At 45.6% G+C, this 26,288-nt stretch overlaps 1 protein-coding gene across 1 annotated transcript in view; it reads left to right on the top strand.

Annotated features, from left to right (window-relative positions):
* Window positions 1–26,288, top strand: part of CHRNA7 (cholinergic receptor nicotinic alpha 7 subunit) — a 126,094-nt gene that overhangs the window by 49,752 nt on the left and 50,054 nt on the right. The window contains exons 3-4 of the mRNA XM_059915422.1: window positions 3,713–3,757; window positions 18,540–18,649. Of these exons, the coding sequence (XP_059771405.1) occupies window positions 3,713–3,757; window positions 18,540–18,649 (155 nt within the window). The remainder of the gene's footprint in view (window positions 1–3,712; window positions 3,758–18,539; window positions 18,650–26,288) is intronic.

The following is a 26,288-nucleotide window of genomic DNA, read 5'->3' as shown; positions in this document are numbered from 1 at the left end:
CGTGTGCCTCCAGCCTGTGCCAGACGTGACTGCTGAGTTCAGCATCATTGGCTGGTTCCTGATTTCACACAAGCGTGAGAGCAGCACGGGGGTTGGTGGCCGGGGTGTCAGTGGAGGAGGATGAGGTGAGAGAGGAGAGAGCTTCCTCCCGGGGTGAGAATTGATTTCCACCTGACTTCAGTGTTTAAGACGTGCAGCCCCTGAGGCCATGCAGTTGAATGCAGAGGCGAAGACTCCCATCAAGAAGCAGGGCACCGTGGGTGGCAGGGTGGCGGGGACGAGGCTGGGAAGCTGTGGCAGGGGCACTAGGTGTGGGGGATCTGGCTCTGCAGACCTTGCAGGCCCTGGTCACCTGGCTTCGCCCTCAGGGGGCCAGCCCAGGGGTGGACCAGAAGGGTGGCCGTTTTCTGTGCTTAGAACTCAGGAACTGGTTGATAGGTCCCCTCTTTTTTTAAATGGAAAATAGATTTATTAAGCATTAAATGATGTTCAGCTAACTTGTTATCCTTGTGGATACATGTTAGGTCCCTTCTAAAGTAGCTGGACGATTGGCAGGAAGGTTCCTCCTTGGGTTGAGTTGAACTCTGCTGTCCGAGGGCACAGGTCTGCCCAAGGTTGCCGGCTCCCTCCCGGAGCCCCTGGGCTTGTGCAGGAGGAAGGAGGAGGGCGTGGGGCAGGGCAGGCGCTTGGGAGTTGAGTGGGGAGCAAGATTTCGAAGGGTAGGGGTGCACACAGTGGGCGTGAGGGGCCGTGGCTTGGTGTTGCAGGGTCATAGGGAGTAAAGGTGATGTCTTTTCCTCAGGATCCCATCCCCATCACTGTGGTGAAGTCCATCTCCCTGTCATCCTCTGAAGGGGCTCTGTTCCTGTCCTCTGTGACTTGTCACCATTTGTAATTATAGGTGTGTCATCGTCGAATTGTGTTATCCCACCCTCCACCCACATTTTATATTCCATGAGCTCAGGGACCGTGTCTGTTCAGTTCCCACTGTGCATGTCAGGCTGGCATAATGCCCAAAACAGGAAGTGCTCCAGAAATATTTGTCAAATGAGTGAATGAATGAATGAGCAAATGAACACTTGGCTGGACTGTGGGTTGTAGAAAGGGCTGTGTGCTGCCCTAAGGACTTGAGACTGGATTCTTTGAGCAGTACAGCTGGAGGAGGGCAGAGAGCCTGTCTGGAGCTGAGCAGAGTTCAGACCCTGTGAGGGCCCTGCCTTCCATCAGCTCGGCTGCTGTAACCAAAGTACCATAGACTGAGTGGCTTAATGACACACATTTATTTCTCACAATTCTGGAGGCTGGAGAGTACAAGATCAAGGTACCTGCAGCTCTGATGTCTGGTGAGAGCCTGCTTCCTGGTTCATAGATGGCTGTTTTCTGGCTGGGTCTTCATATGGCAGAAGGGGTGAGGGAGCCTTCTGGGGTCCCTTTATTAAGGACAATAATCCTGGTCATTAGGGTGAACCCACCCTCATGACCGAAACACCTTCCAAAGGCCCCATCTCCTAATACCATCCCCGCGCAGGGTAGGTTTCAACATAGGAAATTTGGGCAACACAAACATTCAGTCTTTGGGGGGAAGGACATACTTCACAAGGGGGTGGGAAGGAGGTGGGATGCCTTGTCACCATACAGACTGAGAGCTGAGACTCAGCCAGTGGGTGGCCCTGGGATGGGGGGGGTGGTGTGAGGGGCCCACCTTGGGAACACAGACAGTAGCCTCTCTGCTGGTCCTGCAGGCTTTTCCCGCATCTCCGTGGAGGCTCCCCCACCCGCATTGCTGCTGCCTCCATTGGAGGCTGGCTGCTGCTTTGCGTTGATTACAGGTTGAAATGCGTGCTCAGTCCCATGCTGCCGCACACCACAGAAATCTCATTTCCCTCTAATGAGGTTTCAGCTAGCATGTTGGAAAGAAGAAAGCCTTTTAATTAGATTGGTTGTAATTGAACTCCCAAACCACAGAAGCCTTTCTCTCAGAAGATAAAGACATGGATGCAATTAAAAGAAAGAAAGCCACGTGAATGGAACACTGGCTAATTTTAAGTCGATTAAAAACAACTCCTTAATAAGTTGAGGCAAGGGACATATGTCCTATAAGAGTTTATCAGTGCTTTCAAATAGTACTGGAGATTGGACTGGAACTAGAGCCCTCTTGCAATTCAGATGCATGGCTCTGTCAGAGACTGTTCTCTCTGCACAGAGGATGGAGAGAGGTTAGTTCCACAGCTTTTTCTACCGAAACCCCTGGCATGTGTTATTTTGAAAAAGGGGATGTATTTTTCTTGTAACAGAATTGGCAGCTTCTTCTGGACACAGCCCCTGGCCTGGGACCCTTGGGACTTGGTCCCCTGTCTTTCCCTAGGCAGCCTGATCCTCTTTGTGAGATTTACACCCGCCTTCCTGCCCCCAACTCTCACCTCTCAGAGGAACCCAGGGTGAGCTACTGGGGCAGGGGCATTGATGCATCAAAGAATCTCTGCCAGCTCCTTACATTCAACACATTTGTATTTGAAGGAGAAGCAGCATCCATTTCTCACTTGTGTCCCTGCCCTGAGACCATGCCCCAGTAGATGGTGTTCTTTCTGCCACTGGGTCTGTTTTTGTGACTGCCATCAGGGAGCCAGGCCAGGTAGTTCCTGCTGGAGGGGCTTATGGCCTCAGCCTCTGGGTGTCTCAGCATTAATAAGTACTTTCTCCTGGAGAGGTGAAAATTGCTAATTTACAGAGTCTTTTAGGTGGGAATTGAACACGAAATACTGAACAGCGTTCTCAGTAGAACTATTGCGTGAAATGGGCTTGTTTGTCTCTGCGTGCACCGTGGCTTTTGCTAGGCCCTTTTGGGCTTTGCCAGCCATGCTAAAAAACCGGTTGCATCCCAGATGGAAAGGCCCCATGTTGACTAGCATCTTCTTTGGGCAGTGCAGGGGCAAAGCCGCGGTCGATCTGCTATCCGGAGCTTCCTGGAAAGAATTCAGACTTTGGCGCCCAGCTTGGAACCCACTCTCAGTTTTGAAATGTGGAAAGAGGGGCTGTTGACTCAGATCCAAGTGTGAATGGTTCCTTCATAAAGGAACCACCTTTCTGACCCTTAGTTTGCTCACCTGGACAGGATGTACCCTGCAGGTGTGTGTCAAGGGCCTGGGTGCTGCCAGGCTGATGGAGGATGGGAGGAAAGGCAGGCAGACCCTTGGGGCTCAAGGGGAAACAGGGCCCACGCAGCACTGTTAGCACAGGTGCCGCAGCTGTCACGGGGCGGGGCGGGGGACTCCCTTTCCCGGGGGAGAGAAGCCTAAAATATTTCAATTTGCTTAAAACTCTATCCATTCTGCTAATAAACTTGACTTTAAAAGATTGGAATCTGCACCCAGTCTTATTTTTTAAGTGTACAAATGATAATGTGTAAGGAAAAATAAGATAAACCATTAGCAGGTATCATCTCGGGATGGTGGCGTTGCAGGGTTTTAATTTTCTTCTCTATACTTTTCCATCTTTTGTAAGAGCTCTGTAATGAATGTGTATTACTTCAGCATAAATAGAAAAGCTGCACTCTGGGGAAATGCTGGAGTATATTTGGAAGTGCTCCATGAATTCTATTTTCCACACACGCCAGCCGTCCTAACCATCAGATTGGTGCATGAATGAGGGTATCATTTCTTCTTATATAAATCATATAAACCGTATTTTTGACTTTTTTTTTTTTCCTTTAAAGGATGAGAAGAACCAAGTGTTGACCACCAACATTTGGCTGCAAATGGTAAGTTGCGACCTTGGCTTCCTGCTCTTGATTCCACGATGCCTGTGCTGGAATCACAGTGAAGGTCCCGTAAGGCAAGCCAGGACTGTCCTCCCTCCTTCATGTATGCAAACAGTGAACCAGACCACCCCGCCTTTGCATGTCCTGCACTACACCCTGCAAGGCAGAAATATGCACAAGTCATAAGATGCAAGTCTGCATGTGCATGTCCACAGCCTGCACCCTAACTGGTCCCTAGGGCTCGGGAGTGCCTGCCCTGCTCCCCCTGGCTCCAGCCATGCATGTCTGAATGCGACAGAGTGAAAATCTAAGCCAGAGGCCTTCACACATCCTGTTCCAGTGACCCCTGCAAGAATTTTGAGAAGCTGTATTTTTTCACTCACGTATTTTAACATTGACATCTAAAGTTCTAACCCCAGGTTAATTAACTACAAATTATGTTACTTCCATCCAATTGTAAATATGGACATTTAAAAATAAAACTGTCAGTCTCTATTTAAATTGAATCTATTTAAATGCCATATAATTTGACACCCATATCATTAATTAAAAAAAATATACAAACAAGCCCTTCTTTAACTGGTTGATATTTTACATAGTCCCATTTTCTCTCTGCACTTATATTTCTGTTTTTTTTTAATTTTATTTATTTTATTTATTTATTTATGGCTGTGTTGGGTCTTCGTTTCTATGCGAGGGCTTTCTCTAGTTGTGGCAAGCGGGGGCCACTCTTCATCGCGGTGCGCGGGCGTCTCACTATCGCGGCCTCGCTTGTTGCGGAGCACAGGCTCCAGATGCGCAGGCTCAGTAATTGTGGCTCACAGGCCTAGTTGCTCCGCGGCATGTGGGATCTTCCCAGACCAGGGCTCGAATCCGTGTCCCCTGCATTGGCAGGCAGATTCTCAACCACTGCGCCACCAGGGAAGCCCCTGCACTTATATTTCTATTCCACTTTCCACACAGAATTTTATCCAAATGTGATATAACTGTATGTTTGAAACTCTTTTATTAATCATTCTGTCTTGGTTCTCTCAAATGTAAATATTTACATAAAAATTATTCCTTCAGAAACTAAGTGTTAAGAATTTTTCTTCTGGATCAATTTAGGATTATACTGATTAATGGTACATAATTCCTCAAGGTGACAATAATTACACATTTTAATAAATAATTATTAAACATAAAAAATTGGCAATCTACCTCTTTACCAAAGATGGGGCTTTGTAAGAGATTGGTTCAAGATGGCGGAGTAGAAGGACGTGCTCTCACTCCCTCTTGTGAGAACACCAGAATCACAACTAACTGCTGAACAGTCATCGACAGGAAGACACTGGAACTCACCAAAAAAGATACCCCACATCCGAAGACAAAGGAGAAGCCACAATGAGATGGTAAGAGGGGTGCAATCACAATAAAATCAAATCCCATAACTGCTGGGTGGGTGACTCACAAAGTGGAGAACACTTATACCACAGAAGTCCACCCACTGGAGTGAGGGTTCTGAGCCTCATGTCAGGCTTCCAAACCTGGGCGTCTGGCAACGAGAGGAGGAATTCCTAGAGAATCAGACTTTGAAGGCTAGCGGGATTTGATTGCAGGACTTCAACAGAGACTCCACCCTCGGAGGGCACACACAAAGTAGTGTGCACGTCAGGACCCAGGGAAAGGAGCAGTGACCACATAAGAGACTGAACCAGACCTACCTGCTGGTGTTGGAGGGTCTCCTGCAGAGGCAGGGGGTAGCTCTGTCTCACCGTTAGGACAAGGACACTGGCAGCAGAAGTTCTGGGAAGTACTCCTTGGTGTGCGCCCTCCCAGATTCCACCATTAGCCCCACCAAAGAGCCCGGGTAGGCTCCAGTGTTGGGTCTCCTCAAACCAAACAACCATCAGGGAGGGAACCCAGCCCCACCCATCAGCAGACAAGCAGATTAAAGATCTACTGAGCTCTTCCCACCAGAGCAACAGCCAGCTCTACCCACCACCAGTCCCTCCCATCAGGAAACTTGCACAAGCCTCTTAGATAGCCTCATCCACCAGAGGGCAGACAGCAGAAGCAAGAAGAACTACAATCCTGCAGCCTGTAGAACAAAAACCACATTCATAGAAAGACAAAATGAAAAGGCAGAGGGCTATGTACCAGATGAAAGAACAAGGTAAAACCCCAGAAAAACAGCTAAATGAAGTGGAGATAAGCAACCTTCCAGAAAAAGAATTCAGAATAATGATAGTGAATATGATTCAGGACCTCGGAAAAAGAATGAAGGCAAAGATTGAGAAGATGCAAGAAATGTTTAACAAAGATCTAGAAGAATTAAAGAACAAACAAACAGAGATGAACAATACAATAACTGAAATGAAAAATACACTAGAAGGAATCAATAGCAGAATAACTGAGGCAGAAGAATGGATAAGTGACCTGGAAGACAGAATGGTGGAATTCACTGCTGCAGAACAGAATAAAGAAAAAAGAATGAAAAGAAATGAAGACAGCCTAAGAGACCTCTGGGACAGCATTAAACGCAACAACATTCGCATTATAGGGGTCGCAGAAGGAGGAGAGAGAAAGGACCCGAGAAAATATTTGAAGAGATTATAGTCGAAAACTTCCCTAACATGGGAAAGGAAGTAGCCACCCAAGTCCAGGAAGTGCAGAGAGTCCCATACAGGATAAAACAAAGGAGAAACACAGTGAGACACATAGTAATCAGATTGACAAAAATTAAAGGCAAAGAAAAATTATTGAAAGCAGCAAGGGAAAAACGTCAAATAACATGCAAGGGAACTCGCATAAGGTTAACAGCTCATTTCTCAGCAGAAACTCTACAAGCCAGAAGGGAGTGGCATGATATACTTAAAGTGATGAAAGGGAAGACCCTACAATCAAGATTACGCTACCCAGCAAGGATCTCATTCAGATTCGATGGAGAAATCAAAAGCTTTACAGACAAGCCAAAGCTAAGAGAATTCAGCACCACCAAACCAGCTCTACAACAAATGCTAAAGGAACTTCTCTAAGTGAGAAACACACAAGAGAAGAAAAGGACCTACAAAAACAAACCCAAAACACATAAGAAAATGGTAATAGGAACATACATATCGATAATTACCTTAAACGTGAATGGATTAAATGCTCCAACCAAAAGACACAGGCTTGCTGAATGGATACAAAAAGAAGACCCATATATATGCTGTCTACAAGAGACCCACTTCAGACCTAGGGACATATACAGACTGAAAGTGAGGGGATGGAAAAAGATATTCCATGCAAGTGGAAATCAAAAGAAAACTGGAGTAACAGTACTCATATCAGATAAAATAGACTTTAAAATAAAGAATGTTACAACAGACAAGGAAGGACAGTACATAATGATCACGGGATCAATCCAAGAAGAAGATATAACAATTATATATGTACCCAACATAAGAGCACCTCAATACATAAGAAAACTGCTAACAGCTCTAAAAGAGGAAATCGACAGTAACACACTAATAGTGGGGGACTTTAACACCTCACTTACACCAATGGACAGATCATCCAAACAGAAAATTAATAAGGAAACAGAAGCTTTAAATGACACAATAGACCAGATAGATTTAATTGATATTTATAGGACATTCCATCCCAAAACAGCAGATTACACTTTCAAGTGCGCATGGAACATTCTCCAGGATAGATCACATCTTGGATCACAAATCAAGCCTCAGTAAATTTAAGAAAATTGAAATCATGTCAAGCATCTTTTCTGACCACAATGCTATGAGATTAGAAATAAATTACAAGGAAAAAAACGTAAAAAACACAAACACTTCAAGGCTACACAATACGTTACTAAATAACCAAGAGATCACTGAAGAAATCAAAGAGGAAATCAAAAAATATCTAGAGACAAATGACAATGACATCATGACAATCCAAAACCTATGGGATGCAGCAAAAGCAGTTCAAAGAGGGAAGTTTATAGCTATACAAGCCAGGAAACAAGAAAAATCTCAAACAATCTAACTTTACACCTAAAGGAACTAGAGAAATAAGAACAAACAAAACCCAAAGTTAGCAGAAGGAAAGAAATCATAAAGATCAGAGCAGAAATAAATGAAGTAGAAACAAAGAAAACAATAGCAAAGATCAATAAAACTAAAAGCTGGTTCTTTGAGAAGATAAACAAAATTGATAAACCATTAGCCAGACTCATCAAGAAAAAGAGGGAGAGGACTCAAATCAATAGAATTAGAAATGAAAAAGGACAAGTTACAACAGACAACTCAGAAATACAAAGCATCCTAAGAGACTACTATAAGCAAATCTATGCCAGTAAAATGGACAACCTGGAAGAAATGGAAAAATTCTTAGAGAAGTGTGACCTTCCAAGACTGAACCAGGAAGAAATAGAAAATATGAACAGACCAATCACAAGTAATGAAATTGAAACTGTGGTTAAAAATCGTCCAACAAACAAAAGTCCAGGACCAGATGGCTTCACAGGTGAATTCTATCAAACATTTAGAGAAGAGCTAATACCCATCCTTCTCAAACTCTTCCAAAAAATTGCAGAAGAAGGAACACTCCCAAACTCATTCTATGAGGCCACCATCACCCTGATACCAAAACCAGACAAAGATACTACAAAAAAAAGAAAATTACAGACCAATATCACTGATGAATAGAGATGCAAAAATCCTCAACAAAATACTAGCAAACAGAATCCAACAACACATTAAAAGGATCATACACCATGATCAAGTGGGATTCATCCCAGGGATGCAAGGATTCTTCAATATATGCAAATCAATCAATGTGATACACCATATTAACAAATTGAAGTATAAAAACCATATGATCATCTCAATAGATGCAGAAAAAGCTTTTAACAAAATTCAACACCCATTTATGATAAAAACTCTCCAGAAAGTGGGCATAGAGGGTACCTACTTTAGCATAATAAAGGCCATACATGACAAACCCACAGCAAACATCATTCTCAATGGTGAAAAACTGAAAGCATTTCCTCTAAGATCAGGAACAAGACGAGGATGCCCACTCTCACCCCTATTATTCAACATAGTTTTTGAAGTCCTAGCCACGACAATCAGAGAAGAAAAAGAAATAGAAATTGGAAAAAAGAAGTAAAACTGTCACTGTTTGCAGATGACATGGTACTATACATAGAGAATCCTAAAGATGGCACCAGAAAACTACTAGAGCTAATCAATGAATTTGGTAAAGTAGCAGGATACAAAATTAATGCACAGAAACCTCTTGCATTCCTATACACTAATGATGAAAAATCTGAAAGAGAAATTAAGGGAACACTCCCATTTACCATTGCAACAAAAAGAATAAAATACCTAGAAATAAACCTACCTAGGGAGACAGAAGACCTGTATGAAACTATAAGACACTGATGAAAGAAATTAAAGATGATCCCAACAGATGGAGAGATATACCATGTTCTTGGATTGGAAGAATCAATATTGTGAAAATGACTATACTACTCAAAGCAATCTACAGATTCAGTGCCATCCCTATCAAACTACCAATGGCATTTTTTACGGAACTAGAACAAAAAATCTTAAAATTTGTATGGAGACACAAAAGACCCCGAATAGCCAAAGCAGTCTTGAGGGAAAAAAACGGAGCTGGAGGAATTAGACTCCCTGACTTCAGACTATACTACAAAACTACAGTAAACAAGACAATATTGTACTGGCACAAAAACAGAAATATAGATCAATGGAACAAGATAGAAAGCCCAGAGTTAAACCCACGCACATATGGTCAACTAATCTATGACAAAGGAGGCAAGGATATACAATGGAGAAAAGACAGTCTCTTCAATAAGTGGTGCTGGGAAAACTGGACAGCTACATGTAGAAGAATGAAATTAGAACACTCCCTAACACCATACACAAAAATAAACTCAAAATAGATTAGAGACCTAACTGTAAGACCGAACACTATAAAACTCTTAGAGGAAAACATAGCAGGAACACTCTTTGACCTAAATCACAGCAAGATCTTTTTTGATCCACCTCCTACAGTAATGGAAATAAAAACAAAAATAAACAAATGGGACCTAATGAAACTTCAAAGCTTTTGCACAGCAAAGGAAACCATAAACAAGATGAAAAGAGAACCCTCAGAATGGGAGAAAATATTTGCAAACGAATCAATGGACAAAAGATTAATCTCCAAAATATATAAACAGCTCATGCAGCTCAATATTAAAGAAACAAACAACCCAATCCAAAAATGGGCAGAAGGCCTAAATAGACATTTCTCCCAAGAAGACATACAGATGGCCAAGAAGCACATGAAAAGCTTCTCAACATCACTCATTATTAGAGAAATGCAAATCAAAACTACAATGAGGTATCACCTCACACCAGTTAGAATGGGCATCATCAGAAAATGTACAAAAAACAAATGCTGGAGAGGGTGTGGAGAAAAGGGAACCCTCTTGCACTGTTGGTGGGAATGTAAATTGATACAGCCACTATGGAGAACAGTATGGAGGTTCCTTAAAAAACGAAAAATAGAATTACCATATGATCCAGCAATCCCACTACTGGGCATATACCCAGAGAAAACCATAATTCAATAAGACACATGCACCCCAATGTTCATTGCAGCACTATTTACAATAGCCAGGTCATGGAAGCAACCTAAGTGCCCATCAACAGACGAATGGATAAAGAAGATGTGGTATATACCACATCCATATATACAATGGAGTATTACTCAGCCATAAAAAGGAACGAAATTGGGTCATTTGTAGAGACGTGGATGGATCTAGAGACTGTCATACAGAATGAAGTAAGTCAGAAAAAGAGAAACAAATATCGTATATTAACGCATATATGTGGAACCTAGAAAAATGGTACAGATGAACTGGTTTGCAGGGCAGAAACTGAGACACAGATGTAGAGAACAAACATATGGACACCAAGGGGAGAAAGCAGTGGCGGGTGGTGGTGGTGGTGGTGGTGGTGTGATGAATTGGGAGATTGGGATTGACATGTATACACTGATGCATATAAAATGGTTGACTAATAAGAACCTGCTGTATAAAAAAAGAAAAAAAAGAAAAAAAAAAGATGGGGCTTTATTCTAAATTCTTTAATGTATTCATACATGACATTTTTATTGCTAAAACTGAGACATCAATACAGATTTCACTATCAATTCTATAACTTTCAAAAATAGATGTATTAACATGTATAGTTCAGAATGAAAGACACTTTGTAACAACAGTGTTACTCAGTTTCTTGAACTTCTTACAGATTACATGCCAAAAATAATAGAGTTTTCATCAAGGTGTATCAGTGGACAACTTGATTAGTTTCTCCTTCAATTTTGCTGAAAACAAAGAATTAAAAGAATTAAAACGCATCTGACCTTTGAAAGTATTTGTCACCCAAATTTTTAACAAAATTGACATAGGCACTGGTATTTTGAATGGACTTTCTCTTGCTTCTTGGGTCAGTGTCCCTAGGTAAGAGTTGAGAAAAGGGAAATAGGTCTTTATTTGTGAAGTGGGAGGGGGATACTTCAACATGGAGACAAAGGATGCTCCCAGGCAATTCTTGGGCAGGTGAGTTTTAGTTGGATTCAAGTGGACATTGAGGGAGAGAAAACAGAAAATGGATTTACTTCACACTGTCTGCTGTTTGTCCCAGGGGTACCCTTAGCTACGCCTCAGACCTCTTGCAGAACCTTCCTGTAGTGAATAAAGTAGGAACCTTTGAGAGTCTTCCCTGCAGGATTTAAAGCAACGTTCTTCAGCGTGGATCCCACCTGCACACCTGTGCCCGCCGACTCCAGCTTCCCTCCTTTTGCCAGGGGTACAGGGTCTGTGTTCCCCTGGAAGCCAGCCCTTCCTCAGTGGACTTGGTCCTGTCTCCTGGCACCTGCTGAGAGCTGGGCTTTCACAACTGCCGCTATCGCCTGGAGCATCATAATAGTGTCTGTGAGCCACTCATTAGCATGCAGACATGATGCAGTCTGTCCCCATAAACCCGCCCGGTGACTCCCTGGTTCCTCTTACCTTTATGGCAAGGCTCCTCTGAGCAGTGCCCCCCTGCCCTACTGTCCTCAGTCTCTCCACTTCTGTTCTCACTTAAACTCACCTTCATCTGGCTGTGTGTAAGCAAAGCACTAACCCCCAGGTTACTACATATTATGAGTAATGTTTTTACCTAATTTTTTTTGATGAGAATTTTCGACTATACCAAGAAGTTGAATTTATAGCAAGCACCCATATACCTGCCTCCTGGATTCTATAATTAGCATTTTACTATACTTGCTTTATCCCATATCTGGGAATCTATTCATCTAGTTTATTTTTAAATGCAGCTCAAAGTAGAATAGTGGACAGTGGTGCCCTTTCACCCACATATTTCATGGAGATCTCAAGAGTTCAGAGGGTTTTTTTTTCTTTCTTTCAAGGTAAAGTTTTTGCATACAATGCAATGCACAGATCCTAAGAGTGTATCTGTCAATGAATTGCCAGGAATGCCTTCAGGTCTGCAGCCCCCGCCCCCATCCCTTGCATTCAGGACTGTGATATAAGGTATAGCTCTGGGAATCCTGGGGCATAATGCAAATGCTTCCTTTTTTACATAAAACTGCTTGTTTCCCAAGCCCTCTAAAGTGCAGAGCTGCTGTGGACATTTTTCTCATGGAGAGAGAGACACACCGAATTTGCCCCTTGGCATGTCAGGTCGTGTTTCCCTGAGTCTCTGTTTCTTAACCCTCAGTAAGTGATTGATCTTCAGCAATGTATATTATTTGGTGTTTTTTACAAGGGTGTTGGTTTCCAGGAAAAATGTAACTGGATTATTACTTACTGCATTGAGTTCAGATTCTCCATAAATAAACATCCTTGCTTTGGAGGATGTCACCAGAGGCCTCTAAATTTCTTTCAAGCACAGTGTATTTCTAATTAAGACTTGCATTTGCAGAGGCATCTGCAGCTTCATTTGTTTTAAAACTCACTTTTTAATCTCATGAACCTATTCAACTAATCTTTTCAAGCACCTGCTTTGTGGAAAGCATTGAACTAGGCCATGTAAGGAGGGCCCAGAAAAGGATGAGACCCAGTTTCTACTTGCAAATCATCTCCAATCTGGCTGTGTAATTTACACTCTAAAGAAGGTTCCAATATCAAGACCAAGTACCTCCCTAGAGAATTGGCAGGAGGCAGGCTGGCTGTTTAGACCGTGGAGTTGGCAGGTGGGAGAAATCTCTGCTTTACAGAAACGGGAGGGAGAGGAGGAAAGGCACAGACTCTTCTGAATGTGATGATCAGGGAGCCCGAGTGTTTCTAGGAGTGACCTTGCTAATTAGTGCTTCTTTCCAGGTGCCCATCGTGTGGAAAACAAGTTGGGTGCCTTCGTAGCGCATGTCCTTATAAAGCTGGGTGGCACATTTATCTGGCACCTGTAGCTCATGGAGCAGCCGTAACGGTAGCTCCCAGCTGAATTTTAAGGAATCACAAGTATCTTGGATTTAGAGCAGACCTTAAAAGTTATCTAACCTCTGCCCCACCCAGTGTTTCCATCTGGAAAGCCATGGCATTCCTATTGTGGTCACAGCATGGCCATGGGGAGCTCAGATGTCACCCCGACAGGCCTTGGAAGCTGCCCCAGAGCCATTCGTAAGATGACCACCTCGATTCCTGCTCTTTGTGTTCTCCCAACTGGTGACCAGCCTGGCCTGCCCCAGCTATGGGGACAGACAAGAAGTGAGACTCCATGCTGAAGACGGTCAAGGCCAGAGTCCCCAGGGAGGGAGGGCAGAAATGTGGACAGGAGGGGACAGAGGACCCAGGAAATTGCTCTCAGCAATTGTTTTTTCTCTCCCCTCATTTCACGTTGCTGAATTCCTGTTCTGAAAACCTGAATCCACATAATCTTTTCTCTAGGTATTTAAACTCTGAGGTCAATATTATACAAATGATGGATTTTCTATACATTCAAAAAGAGAATCAGAGAAAACATTCTCTTTGACCTACAGTTTGTTGTGTTTTCCTTTCTCTTACCTGCCCTTGATTTGTAGGACTTTCCAGTTATTTAGATAACCTGAAGGAAGAGAAAGTGTCTCATCTTTTCTGTTTACCTCTGTATTCATAGGAGGAAGCAGTTAAGTGTATTTTCTCTGCAGATTAGTTTTATCATCTGGGGAGGCCTGTCAGACATAATCTGATTTAATCTGCGAGAAGAAACGACAGAAGCCATTTCAGTTTCTAAAGAGACATTTGAGCCATCCAGAGACTTGTAGTTGCTTTAAAAAAAAATCTGTCATCTTTAATTTTGGAATTTTGACCATTCTTCTGGTTTCAGGTTTCCCATCCTTCTTATGCTTATTTTTTACCTCCTAATTCTAATTATGGAATGAATAGCATCATAGAATATTAGATTCTAAACCATATTTATTTCTAAAATGCTTACCTTCTTCATTTCTGCATTCTTTATCACTTTTCTCTGACAAATAGAAATGCCATACGTTATGCTCATAGATGAGAGGTCGGTGGCTTGCTTAGGGCCATAAGAGTAACCCACGGTTAAGGGTGGTGTTTCGATCACTGTGTCCCACTGAGAGAAGAAAGTTTTAGGGCAGAAGGAAGGAGGAGGCCCACTCTCTTCCTCTGAGATCAAAACAGTTGACAGGAAGAATGTTCAGAGCATGTGTGTGTGAGGTGTTTGCTGACACCAGGCGCTTGGCGTCTGCCCATCCAATAGCTGGTTCTGTGATTCTCGGGACTCGACCTTGGTGTCCAGCAGTTCAGTTTTATTCTGAGTTAGCGTCCAGTCCCTCGAGGTAAGGGCTCAGTCCCACAAACCGCCCCCACTTGAGACACAAACTGCAGATGGGGGAGCCAGGCAACCCACCCTTCTGTCCAGCTGAGTTCAAATTCGGATGTTCCCACCACACCCTGCCTGGGTTCAGTATTTTCCTAGAACAGCTCCTAGAACTCAAGAGAAACCTTTATCTATGTTTACAATTTATTATAAAGGATGCAGCTCATGCACAGCTGAAGGAGGAGATGCCAGGGCAGGTATGAGGGGAGGAGTGGAACTACTGTCCCCCCACCCCCGTCACTGTGTCCCTGCACCTTGATGTGGTCACCAGCCTTGGTTTTTTTTTTTTTTTTTCTCCTGCTCCAACGGCATCGTTTGTTTGTTTATTTATTTATTTATTATTAATTTTTATTGGAGTATAGTTGCTTTACAATGTCAGCCTTATTGTTCAGAGTCTCATAACCCACTCTCCAGCCTCTCTGCTCTTCCCAGAGATATGGGTGGGGTGGGGATAAGGGTTCCCACCCTCTAATGCAGGGTTGGTCTTTCCGGTGACCAGAGGCATTCTGCTGGCCTGAGGCTGACTAGGGGCCCCACCCTAAGCCAGCTCATTAGAATAAAAATGCTTAAAAGACATCTGATCACTCAGGAAGTTCCCAGGGTTTTAGGAGCTCTGTGCCAGGAACCAAGGAAAAAGACCAAATATATTTCTTATTATACCATACTGTATTTTTTTTTACATGAAGTAAACTTTCCCTTTCTTCCCTTTCATTCACTTGCTCTCTCTCTGCTTTCTTTCTTTCTTGCATTAAATATTTCCATGCAAGTGTGCACATACACATTTAAAAAGAGTTTCCTGTGGGCCCAAGGCAGGTTCTAATAGGGCCAGTTCTCAGACCCCTGAAAGAGTGGGATTCTTACTGTGCATTTTAGATCAAGGGCCCCTTCCTCCCCTGCGTTTCCCCTTAAGCATCCCATGTAATCTTGATGTCTTAATGAGAAGGAATCACACAGAAATAGGGAGAGAATGCAAAGTGCAGCCTCTTCTGACGGGAAGCTCTGGGAGGGTTGGCACTTCTAGGTTCATGCCTGTTTCCAGGTGCCCACGTGTGGAAGCCGTGCCAGCTGCTGTCTGTGCACAGATTTTGCTCAGTGCCTCTGCCTTCCCGCGCCCTGCAATCTGAGTGGGCAGTGAGTGCTTTGGAGGATAGAAACCACCCCCCCCCACTTGTTTATGGGCCCTTTTCCACATCCATTCTTAAGAAATCTTCATGAAAACCCAGGACAATGCAGCACCAAGGTTCCTGCTCCATCCACCTCCTGACACTGAGCTGGCCCTTGCTTTCTCCACCTTTGGCTGCAGCTCAGTTATTACAGCTCTCATGTCCTCTGCGATTTTGTGAAAGGGAGGGATCCCTCTTCCTTTTAAAGCCATCATTTATCACGTGCCTCCCAGGGCCATGTGACTTACCTGCTGTGACACTATCTCATTGCATCCTTACAGCGCCCGATGAGGTGTGACACATACGAGCAAACTGCAGCACAGAGAGGGTGGTTTACCTGCTAGAGCTCACACAGTTTTTCTCTGCCGGAGCCTTGGTACAAACCCGCCTGTCTGATTCCAAAGCTCCCGGTAGCCCCCCTTTCTGCCGTGAGGGTGGGAGAGACCCAGCTTGGCTTTGGACTAAGGGAGAGCCCCAGAAGGGCAGTGCCTTCAGGGATGATGAGCAGCCCACCTTGTCGGGGTGCAGAATCTGCCTGTGCAGGCAGATTGGATGGGAAGAACCAACCACGGTAGAGCCCAGGAGTCACCCAGCTTGAAGTCAAATAACGCCATTCTGAATCCTGATCCAGTGACCAACAAAAAATATATCACTTCTCTGGGCCCCAGATTTCTCTTGTAAATAGGAATAGTCATGCTGGCATCCTGGCATCCTGGTGAGCATGGTACACATAGCAGACACTGAGTGAGCAGGATGGCCGGGATGCATGCCCTGGGGCACATGCCCCTGAGTAGGAGCATGAGTAGGGGAGACGGGAGGGGTGAGGAATTGCCAGGGAGGCTTCCTGCAGCTCAGATCAGGTGCCCTTAGGAGAGGTTTGAGTTTGACCAACAGAACGCTCCCTCTTCCCTGCTTCTCCTTGCGCTGTGGCCATCATTTCAGCAGGCAGAAGAGATGGGTGTCTGCCTGCCACACCTACCTTCCTGGGCAGTTCTTGGCGCCCTGGGGCCCTGAGCAGCATGGTGGGGAAGGTGATAGTGTAAGGCTCTGTGATAATCAGCTGCCAGAGAAGCATCCCAGGGCTGGATATGAGGACATGGTCAGGAAAGCACAGATGTTGGGCACATAAGGGCTTATGCCCAGAATAAGGGAGAGGAAAGAAGGGAGCACTGGGCAAATGGGGCAGAGTTGGAGCCGCTGGAGTGGACACAGCATGGCTGGTACCCAGGCCTTCCTGCAAAACCGCTCGAACAAGTCTGGCTCTTTCTGGGTGCTGTGCTGTCCTGTCACAGCAGGGTGAGGGGGGGAGAGACCCTCCCCAGCCACACATGTCTAATTAGAAACATCGGCCAGGTGGATCTCTGTCCTAAATGCCCCAGATGATACTTCAGCACGTTAGGTATCAATACACCCTCCTTCTCATGGTCCATGGCTGTGAAATGCTGTTACTTGCCTGCATATTCCTTCTTGTCTGACTTCAGATAGTCCCAGAACTGGGATGCTTGCCTGCCCTTTCCAGAGGATGGTGGGATCTCTGGGACATGCCCTTTGACCTCTGTTGCAAGTTTCAATAGCTCTAGACCCACAGCCCCTTGGCTGCAATCCTCAAATCTCAGCAGCTCTGAACATGACAGGGTTTTTTGTTTGTTTTTGTTTTTATAACTTTACATCAAACTGATATTGATATGCATTTATTTTCTCAGTAAAAATATGCATGTTTTGCTGCAGAAATAATGATTGCTTATAGGGAGTTGTCCCTGGACCAGCTTCGGGTGTTGCATCACATACCTTTTTAAATCTGAGAAAGTTTGAGCTCCAGAGCAGGTGGCCCCAGGGGGACTGAATACAGGATGGGGACCTTTACTGGGTCTGCTCTGATTATGCACACCTGTAGGAGCTGATGAGTCCAAACCCAGCAGCCCTGCGGTCCTGGCTGGGTGGTGCTGGTTGTCCAGCAGTGCAGGTGGGGTCCTACCTGGGCAGTCTTTACAGAGCTAGTGGACCCCAGGTAGCTCTGGGGTGCATAGTCCTGGGGCGGAGGACCCCAGACATGGGCCTTCATCTCACAGAGATCCCTCAAGAGCCAATTTCAGGCCTAGCCCCAAAGAGATGGACCTGTGTTCACGTGTTTATAAATATTTCCTGAGTCTTACCCTGTACCCTCATGTGCTGATTCATTGTTTTACTGCCAACACCCATGTTTGCACTTTTGAGTTGTGGTGTCAGAAGCACTATTCCTACATGAAAATAATAATTCAAATCCAAAAACAGGGCCTTAGAAATTTCTGAGAGGTACCCCTGCAGCTGCACGAAGTTGTTTCATGGAAATAAATATTCTTCATTTTTCCAGCTTGGTTCTTGTTCTAATTGAAATAATGAATTTATCTGTCCAAAGTGTCTTTACAATGGAAAACTTTGAAAGCAAAACAGTTCTTCATTTGGCTAGGAAAAAACCCATCTGCTATGGGAGGGGAAGGCTTGGGGGCATTCAGTGAACTGGAATTAACTTTAATGCTACCCTCTGACTGTGGTCATGGTGACAGCAGGATCTTAAATGTGATTTTTTTGCTATTCATGGTCATTTTTTAAGGGGTTATTTAATTCCCAGTTTCCATATATTTTACAGATAGCAACTCAATTATGTAAATAAGTGTCTGGAACTCTTTTTGGTTTTGAACTTATCTGATAATCTCTTATAAGATATATTAGCAGGCAAGGAAGCAAAGTGCTGCTAATGCTGCCCTCTGTGTTTGTCAGTCTTGGCTAGATCACTACTTACAGTGGAATATGTCAGAGTATCCAGGCGTGAAGACGGTTCGTTTCCCAGATGGCCAGATCTGGAAGCCAGACATTCTCCTCTACAACAGGTAAGCACAGTGGACAAAGGAAAAAAATGAGTTTATTTTTGGACGTGTTTAACAATCAAGCATATTTGAGTATTTTATAGCAATGCCAGTACATTATCTGTAATTTGGGACTGTGGATCCCCACGAGGCTTTGTAGGAAGCAGCCCTGTCCCATGTCCAGCGTTCTCTGTCCTGGCACGCAGGCCTGCAGCGCCCAGCACACTGCCCCCGATGGCCATGTCCACAGGGCTGTGCATTAGAGGTGTGTAGGTACTTGTGTGCATGTTGGCACTGAGACATTTTTGCATGTGGCCATACCTTTGCCCCTGAATGACAGCAGTTACAGTCACAGCACGAGAAGTTGCTGGTCAACGGGACGCATGGCTGGAGTCCACTTTCTGGACCCACGTCCTCATTCGATGCACTGTCCTTTGGGCACTGGGAGAGCCCTGTGGGGCAGCTGAGCACAGGAGACTGTCATCTCTAGCCACACTCAGAAGCTTGTACCTGACAGAAGAAAGGCAGATAGCAGTCATGTTCTAATAAATGTAGTCCTTCTCCTGAGGTCAGGAAAGGAAAGATTCATTAGTCATCCAAAACTGTCTGATTTGTAGAGTGGAAGCCCAGAAGGCAGATATCCGGGTAGGATAAATTTCTAGAAGCATTAAATTATTTGCTAAACTACATAGTCAAAAAAGGGAACCCAGCACCTTTCTTTCTAATAAGGCATAGGATGTGATAACCAGCTTAATATACAAGAAAGATATTTCCTAGTGACGGCTGCTGCCTCTGGTCCCACCTGGACAAGAGGGAAGCCGAGTACCTTCCTGACTCAGGAAACAGTGCTGCCATCGGCCACTGCCCACGGCCATCCCCCCAGGACCAGCTGATGTGTTTGTCCTGCACTGGCTCCTTCCAGAAGGCTGGGTATTCCAAGTCTTGTTTCCCCTTTTAATTCTTTTTCTTTCTTACTGACATCACATTTCATTTGAATCATTGGGCCTGTCTCTAGAAGACTATACCTCTTCTGATTTGCTGCTACTCTTCAGTTTCTTAAATTAGTTCAGGCAGCTGAGCTTTGAAAGATGTCTCAGGTCAGAGTAAGTGATCCCAACTGAGTAGAAGCACAGGCGTTCCCATGCCTTCTCCTTGGCTCATCTGTTTCCTGGGGGCTATGTTAGTTGCCCAGGGCTGCCAGAACAAAATACCGCAGACTGGGTGACTTAAACAACAGAAATTTATTTTCTCAGAGAAATTTATTTTCTGTTGGAGGCTGGTCGTCCCAGATCCAGGTGTCTGCAGGGTTGGTTTCTCCTGAGGTCTCTCTCCTTGGCTTGCAGATGGCCACCTTCTCCCTATGTCCTCACAAGGTCTTCCCTCTGTGTGTGTCTGTGTCCTCATCTCTTCTTATAAAGACAGTAGTCATGTTGGATTAGGGCCTATTCTAATGACCTCATTTTAACTTAGTTACCTCTTTAAAGATGTCTCCAAATACAGTTTCACTCAGAGATACTTGGGCATGTGGATTAGGACTTCAACCGATGACTTTTGGGGGAACACAATTCAGCCTATTACAGGGGCATTGCCGTTGACTGCTTAAGGACAAAGGGTTAGGATTGAACAAGTCTGGGTGTAAATCTTAACTGTAATGTTTACTATGTCTGTAAGTCTCAGATTCCTCCTTTGCCCAGTGGGGGAAATGCCAACCTCGCAGAGTTTGGAAGGATGACTGCAGATGTACATAGCATGCTTGGGTGGTACTTGGCAAAGAGTAAACATTCACTAATGGCAGTCGTGTGCTCACAGGCCTGATGATGAGGATTTCTGCTTCAAGTAAGACAGGTTTGACAATTTAAAAAAGAAATGCCAATAATGATTCAGTTTTTTTATCTGAAATCAAGAATAAATATTATGGTAGAATCTTAAGAATGAGGCTTTAAGAGATGGTTCTTATGGCTTATCTGTTAAGACCTTAAACCCCAATAAATAAAATGTTTGGAGTTTCTAATATTTTGGCTAATGAAGAGTTACCAAGTCTTCTATACATACCTGAATTTCAAGGAGCAAAGATACAGCTGTCTCCATCTGATAGATGACAACAGGGACCAGGCCCCCAGGAATAATGCATCCCCTTCTTCCTCTCCTGTTTCCCCCGGAGCTCCAAATAACCATCTTCCTCCTGCCTCTCAGTCCCGTATCCCTATTGAATGAGTGCGCCAGCCTCTGTCACGGGATCTGTAGAGTCTGCCTCCTCTTCTGCGTTAGTTTTCTTCCGAGAAATGAGATGTAGGGTTTTTTACCTGAAGTAACTGCTAACTATATGGCTGCGCGTCCACGTGAGCACAGCGAGGGGTAAGCAGGTTACGCAAGATATTGAAGCCAGTCGTAGACACGGCGCCAGTTATCTTTTGCTGCTTAACAAATTAACAAATGACCCTGAGCTTAGTGGCTTAAGGAAGAAACACAGCGCAGATTATTTCTCGCCATGCTGTGGGCTGGCTGGGCCCGCGTGGCTGCTTGTCTGCTCCGTGAGATGCTGGCGGAAGGCGACGGGCCGGGGCTCAGATGAGCTGGGATGTGGGGATGCACCACCAGGGCTGGCAGTGGTGGTGATGGTGCCGTGGGTGGGGGCTCAGCCGGGGCTGCATCTGTGCCAGCTCGGCTGTCTCCTCCCTCCCCGAGGCTCTTCCACGTGGCCTGGCGACGCAGGAGAGGAAGGAAGTGGGGGCTCCGGGGCCCTTAGGGACTGAGCATGAGAAACCAGACCAGCCCTTTACCTGGTCCTGTTGGGCAGAGTAGATCTGGGTGCAGCCTGGAGGAGGGAGGAGAAATCAGCTGTCCCCTTATCCAGGGCACCAGGGAGGGAGGCGGGGAGGCTGCCCTGGGGAGACCAGCTGTGCAGGCTGAGAGGGGACAGTGATGGCACAGGAAGGTCAGAGTAAAGACTGGGAGGAGTGGAAGGACCAAAACAGACGTGCATAATGAAGGAGCACAAAGCTCAGGGCGCCCTGAGGGGCTAGGAGGAGGGGGAGACGCAGGGTGACCCCGTTATCCCTGCCTCCGTGGGCTAGCCTCCCTCTGCTGCCACTCCTCCTGCCCCAGGTGTGTGTGGGCCCCCCGCCACCCCCCACCCCCCACCCCGCAGCCTCCTCTTCCACCTGCTGTCTGTCAGCTCAGGGATGTGCCCTGACTCCCACTGTTTGCACGTGCCCCCTCTCGGCATGGGATAGTCACCCTCCTCTCTGCCCCTAGACCTCAAGTCGACACCCCTTTGACTCCAGACACCTCTCTCTGTCACGTGGTCTCCTAGAAGGGCGTTCCTGTGCCCAGTAGCACGCAGGTTCTGCCCCCTCTCCTGGGCACCTGGAAAGCACCTAACTAATATTTGTGCACAGATGAGATGGAAGCACGGAGGGAGGGTACAGGTGTGAGGAGGAGGAGTGAAGGGGATTATCTGTGTGGTGCCAGTGCCGCTAAGGACAGCAAGGGAAGAAAGGAAGGAGAGAAATCATATTGGCAGCCTGGAAAATGTGAGACTGGGTGACTGAGTCCAGAAACTGACACAGGAAGTATCAAAAACAGGCCTGAATTTAGTAAGATCCTAACCTTCCAATACTACTCTGTTATGGAGGATTTTGAGAGATGTTGAACTTGATACTTTCCACCAGACAGAGGGTCTCAGAATGGTATGTTTCGTCAGTGGGCGCATGTGATAGTTCATTATGTGTGTGTGGTGGGGCTGGGCGCACTTCCTTGAGGAGGGCATGTGCCATCCTTCTGTGTGAGCGTGGTTTGGAAGGGAGCATTGATTCAGGTCAGGGGAAACATCACCAACATGTATGTTACATTTCTCCTTCTATTCCAGCTCAATTTTGTAGTCCAAGTGCGAGCCCCACATGGTTTTTGAGATAGAGTACATTTTCTGTGCTTTGAAGAGGCTGGGTCACTGCAAAACAGCCGTCTCTGCATCATTTCTAGGATGCACTGCTTTAGTGCCCTGAGGGATGATGAACAAGTTACCATTGCAGGCCAGCTGGCTGGGTGGCTCTGAGGAGAGGACGGGCACTGATAAAACCATCCCTGCTAGATGCTGAGCCCAGCGGTTTCTTGGTTACTTTGTTCTGCTTTACTTTAAGCTTGCAGTTCAAGGATTTGTCTGAACACAATCTTGCTCAAAGTGAGTAGCAATTGTGGATGGCTTGTTAACGATTTCCTCCCCTTTTTTGGTTTTTTATCTTCTGTATGATTACATTTGTTGATGTTCTAGAATAGGGGATAGAAATCAATAAAATGGTTGCCTCTGGGAGGGGCATTTGACTGGAAAGGAGCATGAGGGAACTTTCTGAGGTAATGGGAGTGTCTGTATCTTGACTTCATGGTGATTATGGTCACATGAATGTAATCTGCATCAAAATTCAATGAACCAGGACCTCCCCGGCAGCACAGTGCTTAAGAATCCGCCTGCCAGTGCAGGGGACACGGATTTGATCCCTGGGCCAGGAAGATCCCACATGCTGCAGAGCACCTAAGCCCGTGTGCCACAACTACTGAGCCTGCGCTCTAGAGCCTGCGAGCCACAACTACTGAAGCCTGCGTGCCTAGAGCCCATGCTCTGCAACAAGAGAAGCCACCGCAATGAGAAGCCCGCGCACAGCAATAAAGAGTAGAGAAAGCCCGCGCAGCAACGGAGACCCAACACAGCCAAAAAAAAAAAAAAAAAAAAATTCAATGAACCACACACCAAAAATCTGTGCTTTCTTCTTGTAAATTATAGATCAATTTGAAATGTGTAATAGGTTAAATAGCAGATGGTTCACAAATAAAGAGAAGATCAGTGAACTGAAAGACACATTTAAGTCATTTACACAGCAAGTAGCAAAGGGATGCAAAAAGATGAAAAATAAGAGAAATGTCACGACTTGGAGAATAGAGTGAGATGTCCTTAAAATGTTTAATTGGAGTCCAAGATAGAACTAATAGAGAAAAAGAGGGAAAAGCAGTGTTTAAAGAAATAATGGCTGGGAATTTTCCAGAAATTATAAAAAATACGAATCATCAGGTAAAGGAACCCCAACCAATCCTAACTGGGACAAATATTTATTGCAGTTCCTGTCTTTGCAGAACAAATCACTCCAAAATTTAAAATAAGAATCCTTGTGACTTCTCCCCATCACTGTGGGTCAGGGATTTGGGGAGGGGTCCAGCCCGGTGCTCTGACTTCAGGTGTCGTGAAGTTTCAGCCCAGTGCTGTCTGGGGCAGCAGCCTGACAAACCAGATGGCTGGCAAATTGATTTTGGCCCTCAGTTGGGAGCCTTAATTCTTATGCACATGGGCTTCTTTATGGATTGCATGTGTGGTGGATGGCTTCCCTCAGAATGAGTCATGCAAGAGACTGACCAGGGAAAAGCTACAATGCCTGTGGGCGGAATGAAAGGCCTGGCTGGTATCAGCGTCGCTTTTCAGAGGAAAGCCTGAGCTCCAGCAACGTCTTAGCCACCCCTGCACTGTGCAACCACGGGCGGCTGCCTCAGCCTCTCCAGGCTTCTCAGTTCTTGAGCTGTTTCTTCAGAAAATCCCATGACAATAATGGAATCTTTGTTGATGAATGTAATTTGCTGATGTTTTTGTTGGCTCTGTATTTTTAGGACAGAGTGGGGTGTCCACCATCTCTTTCTCACAGGCTGTGCAAAACCACATTTGCACATCTGCAGGCTCCTGTCTGGCTCTGAGGCTGCAGGCCTCTGGCTCCAGCCCTCTTTCTGTCACATGTTTCCCTGACCCTGTGGCTGATGGCAGACCCTGGGGAGAGGGCAGTGCGTGCAGTGTGATCCAGCCCGAGAGGGCTTGTAATTGTGCTGATCAGTGAGTCACCAGTGAAATAGAATTTATTCTCTTTCCAAGTGTCTTAAATTCCCTTAGAAATCAAGACAAGGATTCAAGTGCACATTGTCTGAGAGAGGACGTGAGACCAGGGAGGGAGGGAAACCAATATAGGATGTGTCAAAAAGCTACTGCTGTGGGCAACAGGGCCCATTCCCACCGGGGACGTCCGGGGTGTTTATCTGCCAACCGCCTTCTGTCGTAGATTGACAGCTGCTTCCAGGGGTATCATTCTGTTTGCCTGTCCCATGCACAAACCAGAGCCTCGGTCAGGGCTGCCGATTCTTGGCATGCACAGCTGTCAGGGCCTCAGGCACGGACAGGACAGCTGTCAGCATGGTCAGCTCAGTGCAGGTGAGTGGCCCACTGAAGTACCAGTCGTTTTCACCTTGGCCTGATTGGAGGTCCAGTCCCAGCTCCTGGGGGCAGGGCAGCAGTGACGTGAGTGATGGGAAAGCATCTTGGGACTCAGGCAAAGTGGAGGAGGCAGGCAGGTGGCAAAGGTAACAGAGACCAACTGGGACCTGCATCCTTGTGAGTGGCAGTTGCTCCCCTGGGCAGCATGTGTTGTCATGGTATCACAATGGTCCACGTGTGGGATGGGATCTTAAGGAGTGAATCTCTTAGACTCAGTGCTGTCGCTGCTACTGGCGCCACAAGGAGGTTCCCAGGTTGATGCTCCCAGGCCCATCGCACAGCCGTGGCTGGTCTGGGGGTGGGGGTCAGGGCAGGACGCATCACTGAAAGGACGTCAGTGGCAGCTCTTGTTACGGCAGGGAACTCCAGTTGAGCAAAGGTAATTTTCAGCTTTGGATCTTAGAGAAGGAGGCTTTAGGGCGTGCTGTGATAGCATCTGCATTATCAAATCTTCTGACCTAATCTGGAGGGAGGCTGTTTGTAGATAAGGTGAGGTGAGAAGAGGGCGGAGCAGTTTTTAGGAAGTGAGTGGAACCTGCCAACTTTGTCCATCCAAACCTCCCCCTTCTCACCCCTGCCACTGTGGATGTTTGTTTTTCGTTTGTCTCTTCACTCAACCAGTATTTAATGAAGGCTTACGTGCTGTTATCACACACTGTTCTAGGATCTGAGGACATCTCAGCGATCAAGATGGACAGCCCTGTAGGGGAAGGGAGAGAGGGAGGGGAGAGCATGCATCAGGTTTTTGGGGCTTTGAGAATTGGGGGGAGAGCCTCACATGTGCTGGAGCCAGAGGTGGGGTGTGAGACCAGCAGAATGGCTAGAGGGAGGCTGTGGAAGAAGTCAGAGCATCAGGGAGGCAAATGCTCTTGGCAGAAAGAACAGGTGCACAGGCCTGCCAGGAAAGGTTGTGAAAGGCTTTGAAATGCAAAGCATCATCATCATAAAATAAATAAAATGGTGAAGGAAAGATGAGTGGGAGTCTATGACATCTCCGTGTGAGGTCACCTGCACCCTCTAGTTATCAGATGCTCTAGTAGACTCAGTAGGCCATGGTCTTTGAACTACCTTTCACCTTTGTAAGTTCTAGAACCGGTAGTGGTGGAGATGATTCCAGCCCGTAGAGAAGCAAATGGATTCTCTCTGGTGGACTCTTCTGTGAATAGACGGGCTCAGCATTCCTGGTCACCAGTGTCCATGTCTGCTTTTTGGATGCTCCTCAGAATTGGTCTTTGATGCCTTGCTGTTTCCCTCATTAACTAATGACTTAAAAAATAAATCTTTGACACATGTTAATTTTATATTTGTATAAGTATCATGATTTTATCTTTTCAAAATGTATCTTTTTTTGATCACCCTGAG

Source organism: Balaenoptera ricei, chromosome 2 (assembly GCF_028023285.1).
Source record: "Balaenoptera ricei isolate mBalRic1 chromosome 2, mBalRic1.hap2, whole genome shotgun sequence".
Taxonomy (NCBI): Eukaryota; Metazoa; Chordata; class Mammalia; order Artiodactyla; family Balaenopteridae; genus Balaenoptera; species Balaenoptera ricei.
The sequence above is the reverse complement of the archived record's forward strand: the minus strand, read 5'-3'. Positions and strand labels throughout refer to the sequence as shown.